This window comes from Alosa pseudoharengus, unplaced genomic scaffold (assembly GCF_046254945.1).
Source record: "Alosa pseudoharengus isolate Yale_2024_CS ecotype anadromous, Long Island Sound unplaced genomic scaffold, YU_APseudo_1.1 YU_APseudo_1.1_scf_16, whole genome shotgun sequence".
In the NCBI taxonomy this organism is placed as follows: domain Eukaryota; kingdom Metazoa; phylum Chordata; class Actinopteri; order Clupeiformes; family Clupeidae; genus Alosa; species Alosa pseudoharengus.
The window spans coordinates 20,885,721-20,899,354 of NW_027468630.1; the positions used below are offsets into that span (position 1 = coordinate 20,885,721).

General features: G+C 40.1%; 1 protein-coding gene across 3 annotated transcripts; it reads right to left on the minus strand.

Moving 5' to 3' along the window:
* Positions 1-44: 44 nt before the first annotated feature.
* On the minus strand, positions 45-9,979 carry LOC143125707 (retinol dehydrogenase 13-like). 3 transcript variants are annotated; one of them, XM_076287403.1, is made up of 7 exons: positions 9,750-9,979; positions 8,687-8,830; positions 8,121-8,312; positions 4,754-4,915; positions 4,494-4,610; positions 3,684-3,894; positions 45-1,813 (listed from the first exon to the last, which is right to left on the minus strand). In XM_076287403.1, the coding sequence occupies exons 1-7, from the start codon at positions 9,823-9,825 to the stop codon at positions 1,714-1,716; spliced, it is 1,002 nt and encodes a 333-aa protein (XP_076143518.1). In that variant the 5' UTR covers positions 9,826-9,979; the 3' UTR covers positions 45-1,713. The 3 variants fall into 3 exon arrangements, with proteins under 3 accessions (XP_076143518.1, XP_076143517.1, XP_076143516.1); XM_076287402.1 differs by lacking the exon at positions 45-1,813 and adding an exon at positions 9,295-9,357 and having other exon boundaries at positions 3,437-3,894; positions 8,687-8,827; positions 9,750-9,839; XM_076287401.1 differs by lacking the exon at positions 45-1,813 and adding an exon at positions 9,295-9,357 and having other exon boundaries at positions 3,438-3,894; positions 9,750-9,839.
* Between the last annotated feature and the right edge of the window lie 3,655 nt (positions 9,980-13,634).

Below are 13,634 nucleotides of genomic sequence, written 5' to 3' on the forward strand. Positions count from 1 at the left end.
GGGGGGCACATGGATTGCCCCACTCAACCGGGTTCAAAGGCGGACTTAAGGTGGGGTGATCCTGGGGTGATGCATGACAGCAAAGACTCTTCTGATGGTCGCTCACATCTCCTTATCACTTTTCCAGCCCAGCTAGCAATTCTGGATCCGTTGGACGGAGAACTGATAAGGGCATGTGCCCGACACAAACAGCTGAACTCTCCTGTACAGTGCTGTGACCTAACTGCACTCTCGCATGCATTACTGAAAACCACTATGAACCTATTTTAAATTACACTCATATAGGCAAAGATATCTGCAGAGTTCAGCAGCAATGCATAGGCCGACCATGCTACCAAACAGTTAGATGCAAATCAAATTTTCAAATCAAATACGGTAATGTATAATACTTCATATTCCTACAGATTTTATATTGCTGTGTAAAGTTTCAGGGGTATATTTGAAGTTGTGTACATGCTGTGATCTTTAGCATTGGTGTGCTAAACGAGCTACAAGCTGTTATCCATATCCCAGAGCTGCAGGCTGTGATCTACATAACAGAATTTACTAAACACAAACACACAAATACTAAGATTATACCTCATATCACTACAGCACACTGTAGTTCAAATTTTGATCACAGCAAAACTACAAAGGTCAAAAAACGATTGAATGCAACAGATGCATGCCAACTTTCCATGCTTTACCTGTTTTCCATTACATGTTTATCAAGTTTTCCATTACATGTTTATCAAGGATTGTGTGGCATCCTTCAATGCTGTGGATAACACATAGTGTGCTAGTATGCATTGTATTATGTTAATTTGTCATGCTGCCTTGTTAGGATGGCACCATTTCTTTTGTCATTTGGTGACGGTGCCCAGCATCACACGTATGTGAGACTAGCTATCAGAGTGTTTGTGGTTATTATGATTAACATGATGATGTCCACAGCTGCCTAATATCAATTTTCTTCTGATGTGTCTTCTTTGAAAACTGCAATTGTGAATAGGCCTACTCTCTCGTTTTAGAGTGAATGAGTGGTTCACTTTAATTGGCAGTTTAATTGCAAATATGAAAAATAATTTAAAGACTAGTGCTGAGACTAGATCTTGCTACATAACCACAAATGTAGAACTTCTTGTTTCAGTTACCGACTAAGTGTTAATACCCCCAATGGAGCTGATATGTGATTCAGCTGAAAGACATGTTCATGTCAGACTAACTGATTTGTACGGAGTCCCTAAAGGGACATGGGGAACATCTTTCTTTTGTGTGTTTCTCATGCACACCAGAAACTTAAAGGGGCTGGCACTGGGGCTGGTGCACACCAAAAAGGTCATTCTTTTTACCCATGGCCCTTTTTGGGCTCTGTAGATTTTTATTGCTTTTCATTGCATGAAAAATTCAAAATAAAGTTTCTAGATATGTAAGATGTCAAACAATTGACACAGAATTGTTTCTGGATTTCGTTTATCATGCCAGGAGATGTGAAATACATTGTCTGTTTATTCCATTACAGATAACCCTTACATGTGTAATGTTCAAAACCAAAACTATATCTGTTATTATTGGCATCACTTGAGAAATCAAGAAATCCTCTGTAATAAAAAGTCATATTGAACAAAGGCATCTGCAAAAGTAAAAAAATGATGTGTGAGGAGTGGGGAGTGTTTGTGTGTGTCTCTGTGTGTGTCTCTGTGTGTGTGGTTGGTAAAGAGGGAGTTTCTTCTTTTAGGCCAGTCCCACCATGGAGGCACTGATGTCCCAGAGTTTCATGGCAGCAACATCGTCGCACGCCTGAAGTTTTGCCTGCTTTGGGGCACAGTCACTGCAAACAACCAAACATACAAATAATTACATGTTCACCTGGAACAATTATGATGCAAAACAATGAGTTATTATCAATCTGGGGCATACACTTGTTTATAAAAGTGAGTTGTATTAACTCATTGAGTGCCAAAAACGTAATATTACGTTTTTAGCTTTTTTTTTTAATTACGAAACTAGACACTCTAACACACCTTATATGTGATTTTGGGAACTCTGTGATGAATGGAAATGAAATATATGATGATCAAAAACTCATGAAAACACACAATCTGGACATTTTATCTGGACATTAATCATAACTCGGTTGTCGCTTTGGGTCGAATCAGTGACGCATGCACGTCAGCTCAAAACCAGGCCATTTTCGTGGGTCTATCACTAGGTGGCAGTCTTGCTAGGAGCCCACTGAGAGCTTACAGTTTTTCTCAGTCGCTTTGGTGCTATTCTCACATCACTATTAACATTTGCACAGCAGTTAGTGCATTTCTCAAAACAATTAGTGCAAACTGCAAAACCTAGTGGATGACCTGCAAAAGCATGTCACTTGCTCAAAATGGATAGTCCATTCCTCAAAAGCACGTATTCATGTCAATGAAACTGTCAGTGTCATCAAAATGAGAAGTCTTGACACCATCGTTTATGAACAAGATAGTCAAATGGCTTTGTCATGTTTTCATTATGACAGTTCTCTCAGTGTTTTCAATGCAAAAAAAAGGTCAGAACTCGGTGACGCTACCTGAACATGCTCAAGACAGCACTATACAGTACTTGTACAGCCATTTGAAAACTACAGTAAAGTTACACATTGCTGTAGTTAGGGGAGTAAGTGAGTACAAGACACTGAATACGTACATTTTTACTGTATGCTCTTTGCAATTCTACAGCATTTTGACAGAATTTGATAACTAGTTCACCAATTATGTAATGACTCAAGCAATGAAATGAAGACTATTAGTTTTATAGGGAACGACTATTCAGTATCCATAAGTATAGTTCATTTTGACTGACATGACATAAGCAAATGATAATGTTAAAAAACAGCAGAGAATTGTATGAAAGCAACTGATACATGTCCAAAAGCATTTGCAATTTGTTCAGAAGAAGGAGAATGTACTACTCTGATGTGCACAAATGACTAAATGTTGTGGAGGTTGAACTAATAGTTATGAGAATTTTCATTCTGATCTGAAAAAAGCACCAAAGTGACTGAGAAAAACTGTAAAGTCTCACCTTTCAAACGAGCCATTGTATGTGTTCATAGCTATAACACAGAATATGCTGTGGCTGCAACCTTAAGTTATTATGCCGACTCGTTAGCTCGTTCAAATCCTGAATATCCCCACTTTGAATTTTCAAGATGGCAGCGCCCCTTAACAGCAAATTAGAGCTACATGCACTGTTGATTAGCAGTTCTGTCTGATTGTCTCATTAAATCAGTCCTGGAAACAATGGTGTCCAAAATCTATCTGTCTCTAGGTTGCTACGATGTTTGTTTGTGTAAAATACTGTGTAATCCTTTGTCACAAAACTGGTATTGCTATCTGGTAACAATTGTTAATAACAGACAATTGCTAACAAACATAGCATTTTGTTCTGATGACTTGTTAACAACTGGAACAACTCAGTTTTTACACAGATGTGACATCATTCCAAATTACTAGTGGTTCTACAACAACTGGAACATAGCATAACTACTCTACCTCACCCTTGATTAGCTTAGCCATAGGTATGATCAGCTGATCATTAGTGGTGGCACATGTGTTCAATTATTGTGTGTGTGTGTGTGTGTGTCTGTTCATTCATGAGTGTAGGATATACCGAGCTACTGATGTATGTCTAAAATCTGACTAAAAGTGTGTGTCATAGCTAAACTGTAGTAGAGGCCGCTGGTGTTCTGCAGGCTCTCATCCACCACGCAGTAGATGGTGGTCTGTGCTCCCTCCTCACATGACTTGATGAAGGGCCAGAGCAGCATCATAGGTGCATACATCATCAGCTTCCAGAGGGGCATGGACTGGGTCATGTGCCGTCCCAGCTCAGTGCGGATCGCACCTGGGTGGAGGCTGTACGCTGTCACACCTGTGCCTGTATGGGACAGAGGAGGGTGTTGCTCAGGAAGAGTCTGTGGGCTTTTTTATACAGAAATTGTGCAATATTCCCAGGGAGAAGAGCATTAGGCTACTTGTCTCAGAGAGAGACGACAGATTCCTGTAAAATCTAACGTGATAGAACGGGCCTAACTTACAGTAACAAAACATCGGTGAATGAGAGTGCCCACTTGATAACGCCAATGACATGCCGCATACTATATACTGCTGTTGGATGGGCCATTTGTATTGTGTTTGTGACCATTTGTTGGCGGATTTGTGGGTAGTGTGCTTTTTAAAGTTAAACTTGAGCAGGGGCTTCTGAATGTGTTTTTATCTTGGATTTTGGCACAAGGGATTTTAACATCTAATCCTGTGTATTAATGTAATAGATAGATAGATAGATAGATAGATAGATAGATAGATACAGCAGATAGATAGATAGATAGATAGATAGATAGATAGATAGATAGATAGATAGAATCATACCAATCAAGATAGAGAGATAGAATGAATGAATGAACGGATGAATGAATGAATGAATAGTACGAGTGAGTCAGGTGAATCTGTGACGGTGGTTGTTTGTGACCCACTCACCTGACAGTCTCCTAGCCAACTCTTTGGTGAAAAGAATGTTGGCCAGCTTGCTCTGACAGTAGCTTATTATGGGATCATAGTCTTTATCCAGGTGAATGTCATCAAAGTGCATTTTACCTGGAAAGATGAACATCTGTAAAACTACAGTAAAGTATTTTCTGGTAAAACTGGTGGTCATGTTTAAAGTTAAATGACATGATAGTCAGGATTACTGTAAAGCTAATGACATGATAATCCAGTTTAAAGTTAAATGTATGTACCATTCTCATGGGCCAGGCTGGATACGTTGACCACTCGGCTGGGGGCCGACTTCTTCAGCAGGTCCAGCAGACAGTTGGTAAGAAGGAAATGACCCAGGTGGTTCACCCCAAACTGCATCTCAAAGCCGTCCTCTGTCTTCCATTTTGGACACATCATGATACCTGAAAGCAAACTGGTGAGTATATGAAGGCATCCATACCTGGCATGAAGCTTCAAGGGGCTGATATGTCTGGGATGACCAAAGACAGAATTTTACAAGATCTTCAAATATTCTGTCTTCATGTTGCCACTTACAAGGCATGTTGTGACTACAACTTCAAATGGTTTATATAAGTTCACAGACACAATATCTCCTTTCCTTCCTCCTTCTTCCTAAATCTATTGACCTCAGAACATTTTGTTTACACTGTTCATTAGAAATAGACCACGTAGACATGAAAACGCATCATTTTGTATAACCATTTGATAAAATGTAAATATGTTGAGACCAGAAGACATGGCTCTATCTGTCTACCTAGACTAGAGTCATAGACCTCTGAAGTTCATCAACAAAAAGGAACCAAAGCTGCTATCTTTGCTCATATAGGAGATCCGGGTGTTGCGTAATTGAAGCTAACTATGGCAAGTTGCATTGCAAGTTTTACGGAGCCCAGGAGGTAGGGTGACACTGAAATGACACTGAAAAGGATGAAAAGGAGGACACTTGTGCCCAAAAGTTAGGACAAAGATCCAAAAGTGAGTACACACATGGAATCGGGGTAACATTAGTGGGGAATAGGATTAAAAAGAAAACATTTCTATAGAAGGCACCTATTTATTGATAATTTATTATAGTAACATTTGTTGTTTTTTGTGTTTTTTTTCACATTAGTCAACAATTTCCATTTCCAACATTCCCATACAAGGCAACTATTTATTATAATGTAACGATTTGATAGCGACACACACAGTTGTCCAATCAAAAGGTTTATTCACTGAGAACGAGAGCAGGGACTAAGACCCAGAACACAATACACACGGGGCAGGTCAAGCAGACACACACACTACACACACAGGGGAGGACGCAGCCCCCCACACAAAAAGGATCACACACGAGGGAGAACTAAAAGGGAAACATGTCACAATAAAGACGCTAACATTACACTCAAAACTAAGGAGAATTAACGACATAAACCCCCCAAATGTTCGCTCTCGTATCCCAGGATGCCCTGCGCGGGAGAACGCTAACAGTCTTGTGCGCCGACGTTACAATAATAACATAACATTAGTTTTTTTTGTGTTTTTTTCACATTAGTCAACAGACCCACCTTTTATACCCATTAACTTTTTAGTCACTTAATAAGTTAGTGAGCTCTACAGCTGTGGTTGCTGCTGGAGCAAAAAACGATGCCACAGAGGATTGCCCGGCCGATCTGGCTTTCAGTTTGTGCTTGTCTGTGAGAGTGTGCCTTTCTAAGGCACTCTTACCCCTGGAGCTGACATCATTGTCTGTTTTATAGTTTATAAAATGCATGTTATGCACTTGTCCTGCTTTTGGTAGCAAAGCGGTGTTTAGAATACTGCGCATAGTCAAAAAACGTCTTCCGTTTCGGCATATGCAACTTAGCCTACCGGTAAAGTGCAGCATTGATTCACTGAATCATGAGGTGAGTTGTCGCATGGATAGTTGGGGGCCTTAAGCACATACCGGTATATAGGTAATTTCGCGCAAACACATAAGAATGTTTATATTTATGACTCAGTATATCTGGACCCCTTAATTCTCCTATTCCTATGGCCGGTGTCCAAAAAAGCAGTTTTGACTGTAGCATGGGGCCTTACACCCCATTGTTTTCGCCAATTTATCAAGCAACAAATTTGGCACAGATGCAGCTGAGGGCATACTATAATGATTTAGCCAGGGCGCCCAAGCCAGTGATCCCTGAGACCAAGATGGCTGCCAAATCCAATATGGCAGCCACTTGAAAAGGCATTAGGCTGCATATTTTGAACCAGATGAGATTAGTTAATAAATATGTCTCCTTTTCTTGCTATGGGAAACACAACAAAATATTTATATTTATGATCCCCAAATCGATTCTGGCTACTGTCCGAAAAAGGGTTTTGACTACAACTGTTGAACCAAATAAGCTACAGATGAAAATTTAATGTCTATTTTTTTTACCATGACAAACACATGGGAATGTTTACATTTATGATTGCCTGTGTTTAGACCCCAGTTAGAAAGCAACTATCTGATAATTCATACTTTCATAATATTCCCACCAATTTTTTAAATGAGAATGTAGAGGCCTATGAGGGAGAGTCAGAATATTAGTTGACAGTATGAACTGTGGTGGAGCAGCTGTTTAGTGCTACTCCATGCTTGTGAGGAAGATGGACAGCAACGGTCAAAGGCGAAGATGACCAACAACAGTGTTTAGCCAACTACTTCCTTTCCTACTAACTTCCTTCCTAACCAAGTGTACTTTTTTCTACAAGTGTTTTGTTCTTATAACTACAATTGTGAGAGAGACCGTGAGAGTGAGAATTCATGAGAGAGACCATGAAAATTCACTGTTTTTTTTTAAAAATGTTATTGCTGTTTTTTGTTATGCTAAGCAAACCTTTAAGAGTTTTGTACACATTGACTATATTATTCTTTTAACAATTTGACATAATAGTACTCTAATCCCAAAGCCCTGAATGATTTTAGACCTGTAGCCCTCACTTCTTTAGTCATGAAGGTGTTTGAGAAGGTGATGAAGCAGGTGATTTGAAACTTACACAAGCATACATATAAATATGACAATGGACTTCCTGTGGTCAATAAACATAAAATAGACACAACATCCTCATTTGTAGATTTGGATATTGAATTTAGGGAATTTGGGGGTTATGATATTGGAGGATTAAAAGGTCCAGATGCACCGGGTCAAAAATAGTATTGTGTGTATTGTGTTCCCATGATCAATTAAGCTGAAAAAGATATCAAGTTTGTATAACTCATGTGGTTCAAAAGTTATAGCCGGAACCCTTTTCGGGCAGCGGCCATATTGGATTTGGCTGCCATCTTGGCCCCAGGGTCGCTGGCTCCGGCGCCCTAGCTAAATCATTTCAGTATGACCTAGCTACATCTGTGCCAAATTTGCCACTTTTAGATGAATTTGCGCGAAAATGTGCTTAAGGCCCCCAACTAAGAGGACAAAAGTCCCCGCGAGAGTTTTAACAGGTGTGCGATAAAATATCACCCAAGCAGAAATGGATTCTATGCAAATTCAGCCTAGGATCAACTGAGAAAGTTTGGTAGTGACCTTAACCAGATCATTGTAGGTTAGCCCTGTCATGCCAAGGAACCTGACCACTGATGCTTTTGTTGGAGCACACCTGCATTGTTGATGAGAATATCCAGACGCTCCTCACTGGCCTTCACATCAGCGGCTAGTGCGCGCACAGACTTCAAGGAGGCCAGGTCCAGCTGCTTCACCACCACGTTCCCATTCCCACTTCGTTTCCGGATCTCATCCGCAGCTCGGTTCGCCCGGCCCAAATCTCTACACGCCAGAATCACCCCCGCACCTGGTTTGGAGAAATAGAGAGAGCACTTGATTGTGTTGAGAGGATTCGATTAGACATATTACCAAGCTGAGTCATACATAGGCTACAACATTACACAGCTGAGTCATCCTTTGTTGTCCTGTAGGCTAAAGGTTTTACAAAGGTGTTACAACAAACAAACAAACAATATTCTAAATCAATCATGTCTCTACAAGCTGTTATTGTAATGGGTGTGTGTGTATGTTTTCACTCATCATTGTCCTGTAAAAGTTTTATAAACATTAAAAAAAGAAACATATAAATCAATTGTATCTAAAAGCTGAGTCATTGTACAGGTGTGGTAATGTATGGGTGTGTTCATTTATAAAAGATGGCAAAGGTGAGAATGTACTGACCTCTCCTGGCCAAGTCCACAGCTGTTTCCTTCCCTATCCCTGTATTTGCTCCAGTGATCAGCACTGTCTTGCCATCCAGTCGGGCTTTACTGCGACATACCCCACCAGCCATATATCTGCGCAGTGCGAAAAGCCCAGCAACTACTTCTCATGAAGAGAATTGTGTTTGGTTAGACTAATTAGAACAGGAGTTGTGATTTATGTCCCATCATATATGACTGTCTTCTAGTCTAGTAGTTGTGCAGGAACTGGGCTACATTCATTATGCATGGCTTGAGTTTGACATCTGATTTTGGGCAGTGGGGGGTAAACAGAAACAGGACTCAAGCTTACTTCATAATAATAATGAGTAAGAGTAAGTAAGTAAGTAAGTAAGAGTAAAAAAACAATAAAGGCTATTAAAATAGTGAGTTTCTTCACATGTTGCATTTTTGTAAGGCATTTCAAACATTACCAGGCAAATACTTTTTTGCCGTCTAAATGACAAGGAACTTCAAAATTAACACATTGAAACTGAGAAAGCATGTGAGGGTAAGTAATTGGAGAGGCAAGCTAATAACTGTAGCCAGGAGCGTAGATAAAGTAGGCAGGTCAAAGTATAACTGTACCTTGTCATTTGGAAAGCAAACAGAGTTTGAATGCTCAGCCAGGGATATAGGTGACATACAGGGCTTGTGGAGTCAACCAAACCAAAAAATAAAAACAAAAAAACAAAAAAACAGAAAAATAGAACGACTCAACTTTTGCAAGATAATACAGAACATCAATAAAACATTATACACTTCTGAAAGAACAATAAAAGATATTCACACATCTTGTGAAACAATGGCCCTGCAAATACTTATCTTGCATAAACTTATCTCTAACTAAAATCAGAATGGAGATTAACATCTCAATGGTTACATAATAAAGTAAAGTCAGCAATACACAAGAAAGAGTTAAAGCTTAAATGCTGAGTCATTGCCCAGTAGTTTCTCACATTGACTGAAAATGTCCTCAGAGTTGTTATAGTCGGCTAACAGAACATCAGAAGAGGCTGTAAAATAGTGGAATGAGAATTTACCAGCTATGATGACAACTGCCAGTACAGTTGTATGCTCAGTCACAAACTGCTTCATCTGGGAAATGCAGCCATCCATTCTCCCAGACAGTGTAGTCAAAATCAATGAGAAGGAAACTGGAGATTTTGTCTGAATTCTGCTTGTTGCTACTAACACTCACTTTTACTATCAAACTCTCACTGTGAATTTGCGCTTCCCTATAAAACAGAATCTACTGTTGGACTCTCTCATCCTGTCCAGCTGCATGTCTCTTTAAGCACACCTGTGTAAAACATGCTTCCCTGGCCTGACCAATCACGCCGCTCCATTGGTCTGTGGGCGGAACTATTATGTAAAGTGAGCCTTACAAGTAGTAATTTTGCCCAGTAGGTGCCCTTGCAAGGTGTTTCTGCAGATATTTAGCTATTCTTCCTTAAAGCAAAAAAGAAAAGGAGCTAAGCTAAGAGCTACAGCAAAGACAAGAAGTTATCAAACTAAGAACTCTGGTATCATGTATACAGTAGGACTAAGCTTGTATATTTTTGGCCCGATTCTACACCAACCAATCATAATGAAACACAGACATAACATGAAAATTTCCCCCGACAAACAGAGGAGGAAACAAATATTTACCTTAACTCTGTATACTTAAAGAGGACTCTGCCACTGAACAGGACAGACACCTCTTGAGTTGAACTTTAGTAATTTACTATGACAGATGAACAGACATGAGGGACTCGAGTCACATCAGCATCACACGTATGTGAGACTAGCTATCAGAGTTTTTGTGGTTATTATGATCAACATGATGATGTCCACAGCTGCCTAATATCAAATTTCTTCTGATGTGTCTTCTTGGAAAAATGCAATTGTCAATAGCAGAGGCGTATCAAGCTTTTTAAAAGTGTGGGGGTTTTGAGATAGGGAAGTGAAACAATCTGGCCAAATTATAAATAACTCCCTACAGGGATGTTGTAAGTATTTTCTGAGAGGGGTGCGGACTATATTGGCGGTTGTTTTTTGAAATTCTGATTGCTAAATACACCATTTTAATGTAGTTTGGGAGGGACAGAACAAGCAGCGCCCCTCATCTGTGTGGCTCATGTGACACGTAGGCCTACATTATCTACCTGCTATCACTTCACTATTTGACACTACCCTGGAGACACATTTCATGTTATAAATGAAGAAGTCAATACAGAAATCATGTTTTGTGCATATGGGTTAGCAGGCTACAATAAATTGCAGACAACAGCCTAATTTCGAGGTATCACCGGACTATTAATATGCCTAACTATAATATATATTAAATACATGTAAAGTAGGGTTGGGCGATGTCGCCTAAATTGGCATTTGACGATGTGTACAGTAAAACATCGTGATGGACGATGATATCGTCGGGGGCGGGGGGGGGGGGGGGGGGGGGCGTTCGTAAACAGCCTATAGGTATGTCTGTACAGAAATACATTTATAATGTTCTACATAAAAAAAAAAAAATGGCTATACGTGGCTATATATAGGCTATACGGCCTGATGAAAGTGGACAGCTAAGAGAGACATACTGACCAGGCTACCGAAGTTGTGTGGAAGATCTAATCCAAGAAAATTGTTGTGAAAGACAGATAGACAATCAATCTGAACACTTGCGTGTGCACCAACCAGCGGAATATTACACATTGACAGACTTCGCTGGACCCAGCAAAAAAGCTACTTAAGACTACTATCGTGGTCACTCATTTAAAATATTAGTACTATGCAGCATCCCACGTTATCAGGCTACCGTCTATGCTGACTATAAGGGCGGCGGGAAGTGAAAGTAAAGGGCTGCAATCGCGCAGTCCAGGCTATAGGAGGGCGAAGTAAAAACACTTTTACAAATAACGAATCCCGATTACCACTCCGCTGCTGTCTGGGACTTTTGCTAAATGCATGAAATACAAGCCTTACAGTGAAAGACGGATAGGCTACCTTCTGATCCTATAATTAACGAAAGAAATGGTTTATTTTAACACAGAGAAGAAGGACGCATTTGGCGCTCGCTGTAGCCTCGCAAAAATATTTGAGCGCTAGAATGTCCTAGTCGTAGCCTAACAATAATAAATCTATATTTTCTGCTAAAACATTAGGGTACATATTACGTCCAATGTAGGCTATAGGCCTGCGAGACATGTAGGCTACTAAAGGACAATTAGGCTACACATTCCCGTCACAGTCAGGAATTATTTGAATAAGAGGGTAAGTCTTTTATTTTACAAGACGGTAGACTAATACGTGATAACTGTTTGGCTGACAGCCTTTAAAGTAGGTAGGCTGAATTTCATTTTCAGGGAAAGGTTTTTTTATGTTTTAGCCTGTTACAGCAAGAATTAGTGACTGGCATGTGGGGGCGTGGCATCACGATGGTTGCTTTCCATCGTGATGCCTGTCAACCATCACGATGGACGATGATATCGTCCATCGGCACAACCCTAATGTAAAGGACACAGAATAATGACAGAACTGTAAGCTCAAATTCAAAAACGTTTTAAGTCTACCCAAACATAAGGGAATAAATAAATTGTGTTGCATATAGCCAGCTTAATTAATGTCAATTAAAAGATTATATTTAGCAGTTTCTATATGCTGTTTCCAATGATAGTTACAGGAAGCCACGTTATTGTTTAAACTATTGTTGCTTCTAGCCCACGTTACCTTTCACTTGCTGCAGGGACGCACACATTGCATGAGCACTCATAAGCGTTCTATTTGAGTTTTACATACTGGAAATCTTAGTTCTCAGATGTAGAACTTAAATGTGTTTTGACGCCGCCGTTTGTAAGATCAAATAAGACGTTCTAAAAGGAACGTGATGTAATGAAGCTGTTTTTTCCAAGCGTCTTGGAGACGTGTGTGCTGACTGGGCTATGTCTATATAGTTGATGACACCAAATTAATAAGTAGGCTATTTCTGATTGGGGAAACTTTTAGCCTAGTTAGGGCCCGAGCACCGAAGGGCGCAAGGCCCTATTGTTTTTGTAAGGATTATTATTATTATTAGGGCCCGAGCACCGAAAGGGCGCAAGGCCCTATTGTTTTTGTAAGGATTATTATTATTATTATTATTATTATATTAACTTTGTCTCAGAGCGTTTTCCTTTTTTGAGGTGGTTAACATGGTCGAAAACGCTTGGCACACATATCAGGTGTCAGGTGTCACGCAAAGCAGTTAGGTACAAGAGCTTGGCCCTGGGCGTGGCCCAGGGACTCAGTAGCGCCCCCTTAGGTGATTGAGGCAGTGGTTGGCACATACTTTCAGCTAGACGCATCAAATTCGGTAGGTATGTGTATCTCCCCAAGATGAACAACTTTCGTATGTACAATGCATTAGCCACGCCCAACAGGAAGTGAGGTATTTGGGATTTTGTGCGGACTAAAATGTGATGAATTGTGATGCCAGAAGACTTTCTTCCCATCGGTGAAAACGCATGAAATTTGGCACACACGTCAAGAGGTACCATGAATACACAGGGGAAAAGCCTTGGCACTGGGCTTGGCCCAGGAACTCCATAGCGCCCCCTTATGTCACTGTGACTTGTGGTTGGAATATAGTTTTAGATACACACACCAAATTTGGTGGGTGTGTGTAACTCCCAAAAACAATCAACTTTTGTATTAACATGCCATTAGCCACGCCCACAGGAAGTGAGGTAATTGGGATTTTGTGCATTGTGGACATGATCAATTTTAATGTACTCCTCCTAGACGATTGATCCGATTCATGTGAAAGTTGGTATACATGATGCCAATATGCTTCTGATTCTAAATTGTGAAGCTTTTTTTGATATGTTGTAATTTGATGAAATGGCGAAACTATGAATTTTAATACCCTTCCACGTTAACAATAAATGTGTCTTAATTCACCATGCATG

Excerpts from the sequence above, each read along its gene's own strand:
- LOC143125707 (XM_076287403.1), bottom strand. The coding sequence starts at position 9,825 with ATGGATGGCTGCATTTCCCAGATGAAGCAGTTTGTGACTGAGCATACA. Across the intron at positions 8,831-9,749 it reads GGCAGTTGTCATCATAGCTG|TAGTTGCTGGGCTTTTCGCA; the intron begins GTAAATTCTCAT and ends CTTCATGAGAAG. Across the intron at positions 1,814-3,683 it reads AACACCAGCGGCCTCTACTA|CAGTGACTGTGCCCCAAAGC; the intron begins CAGTTTAGCTAT and ends TTTGGTTGTTTG.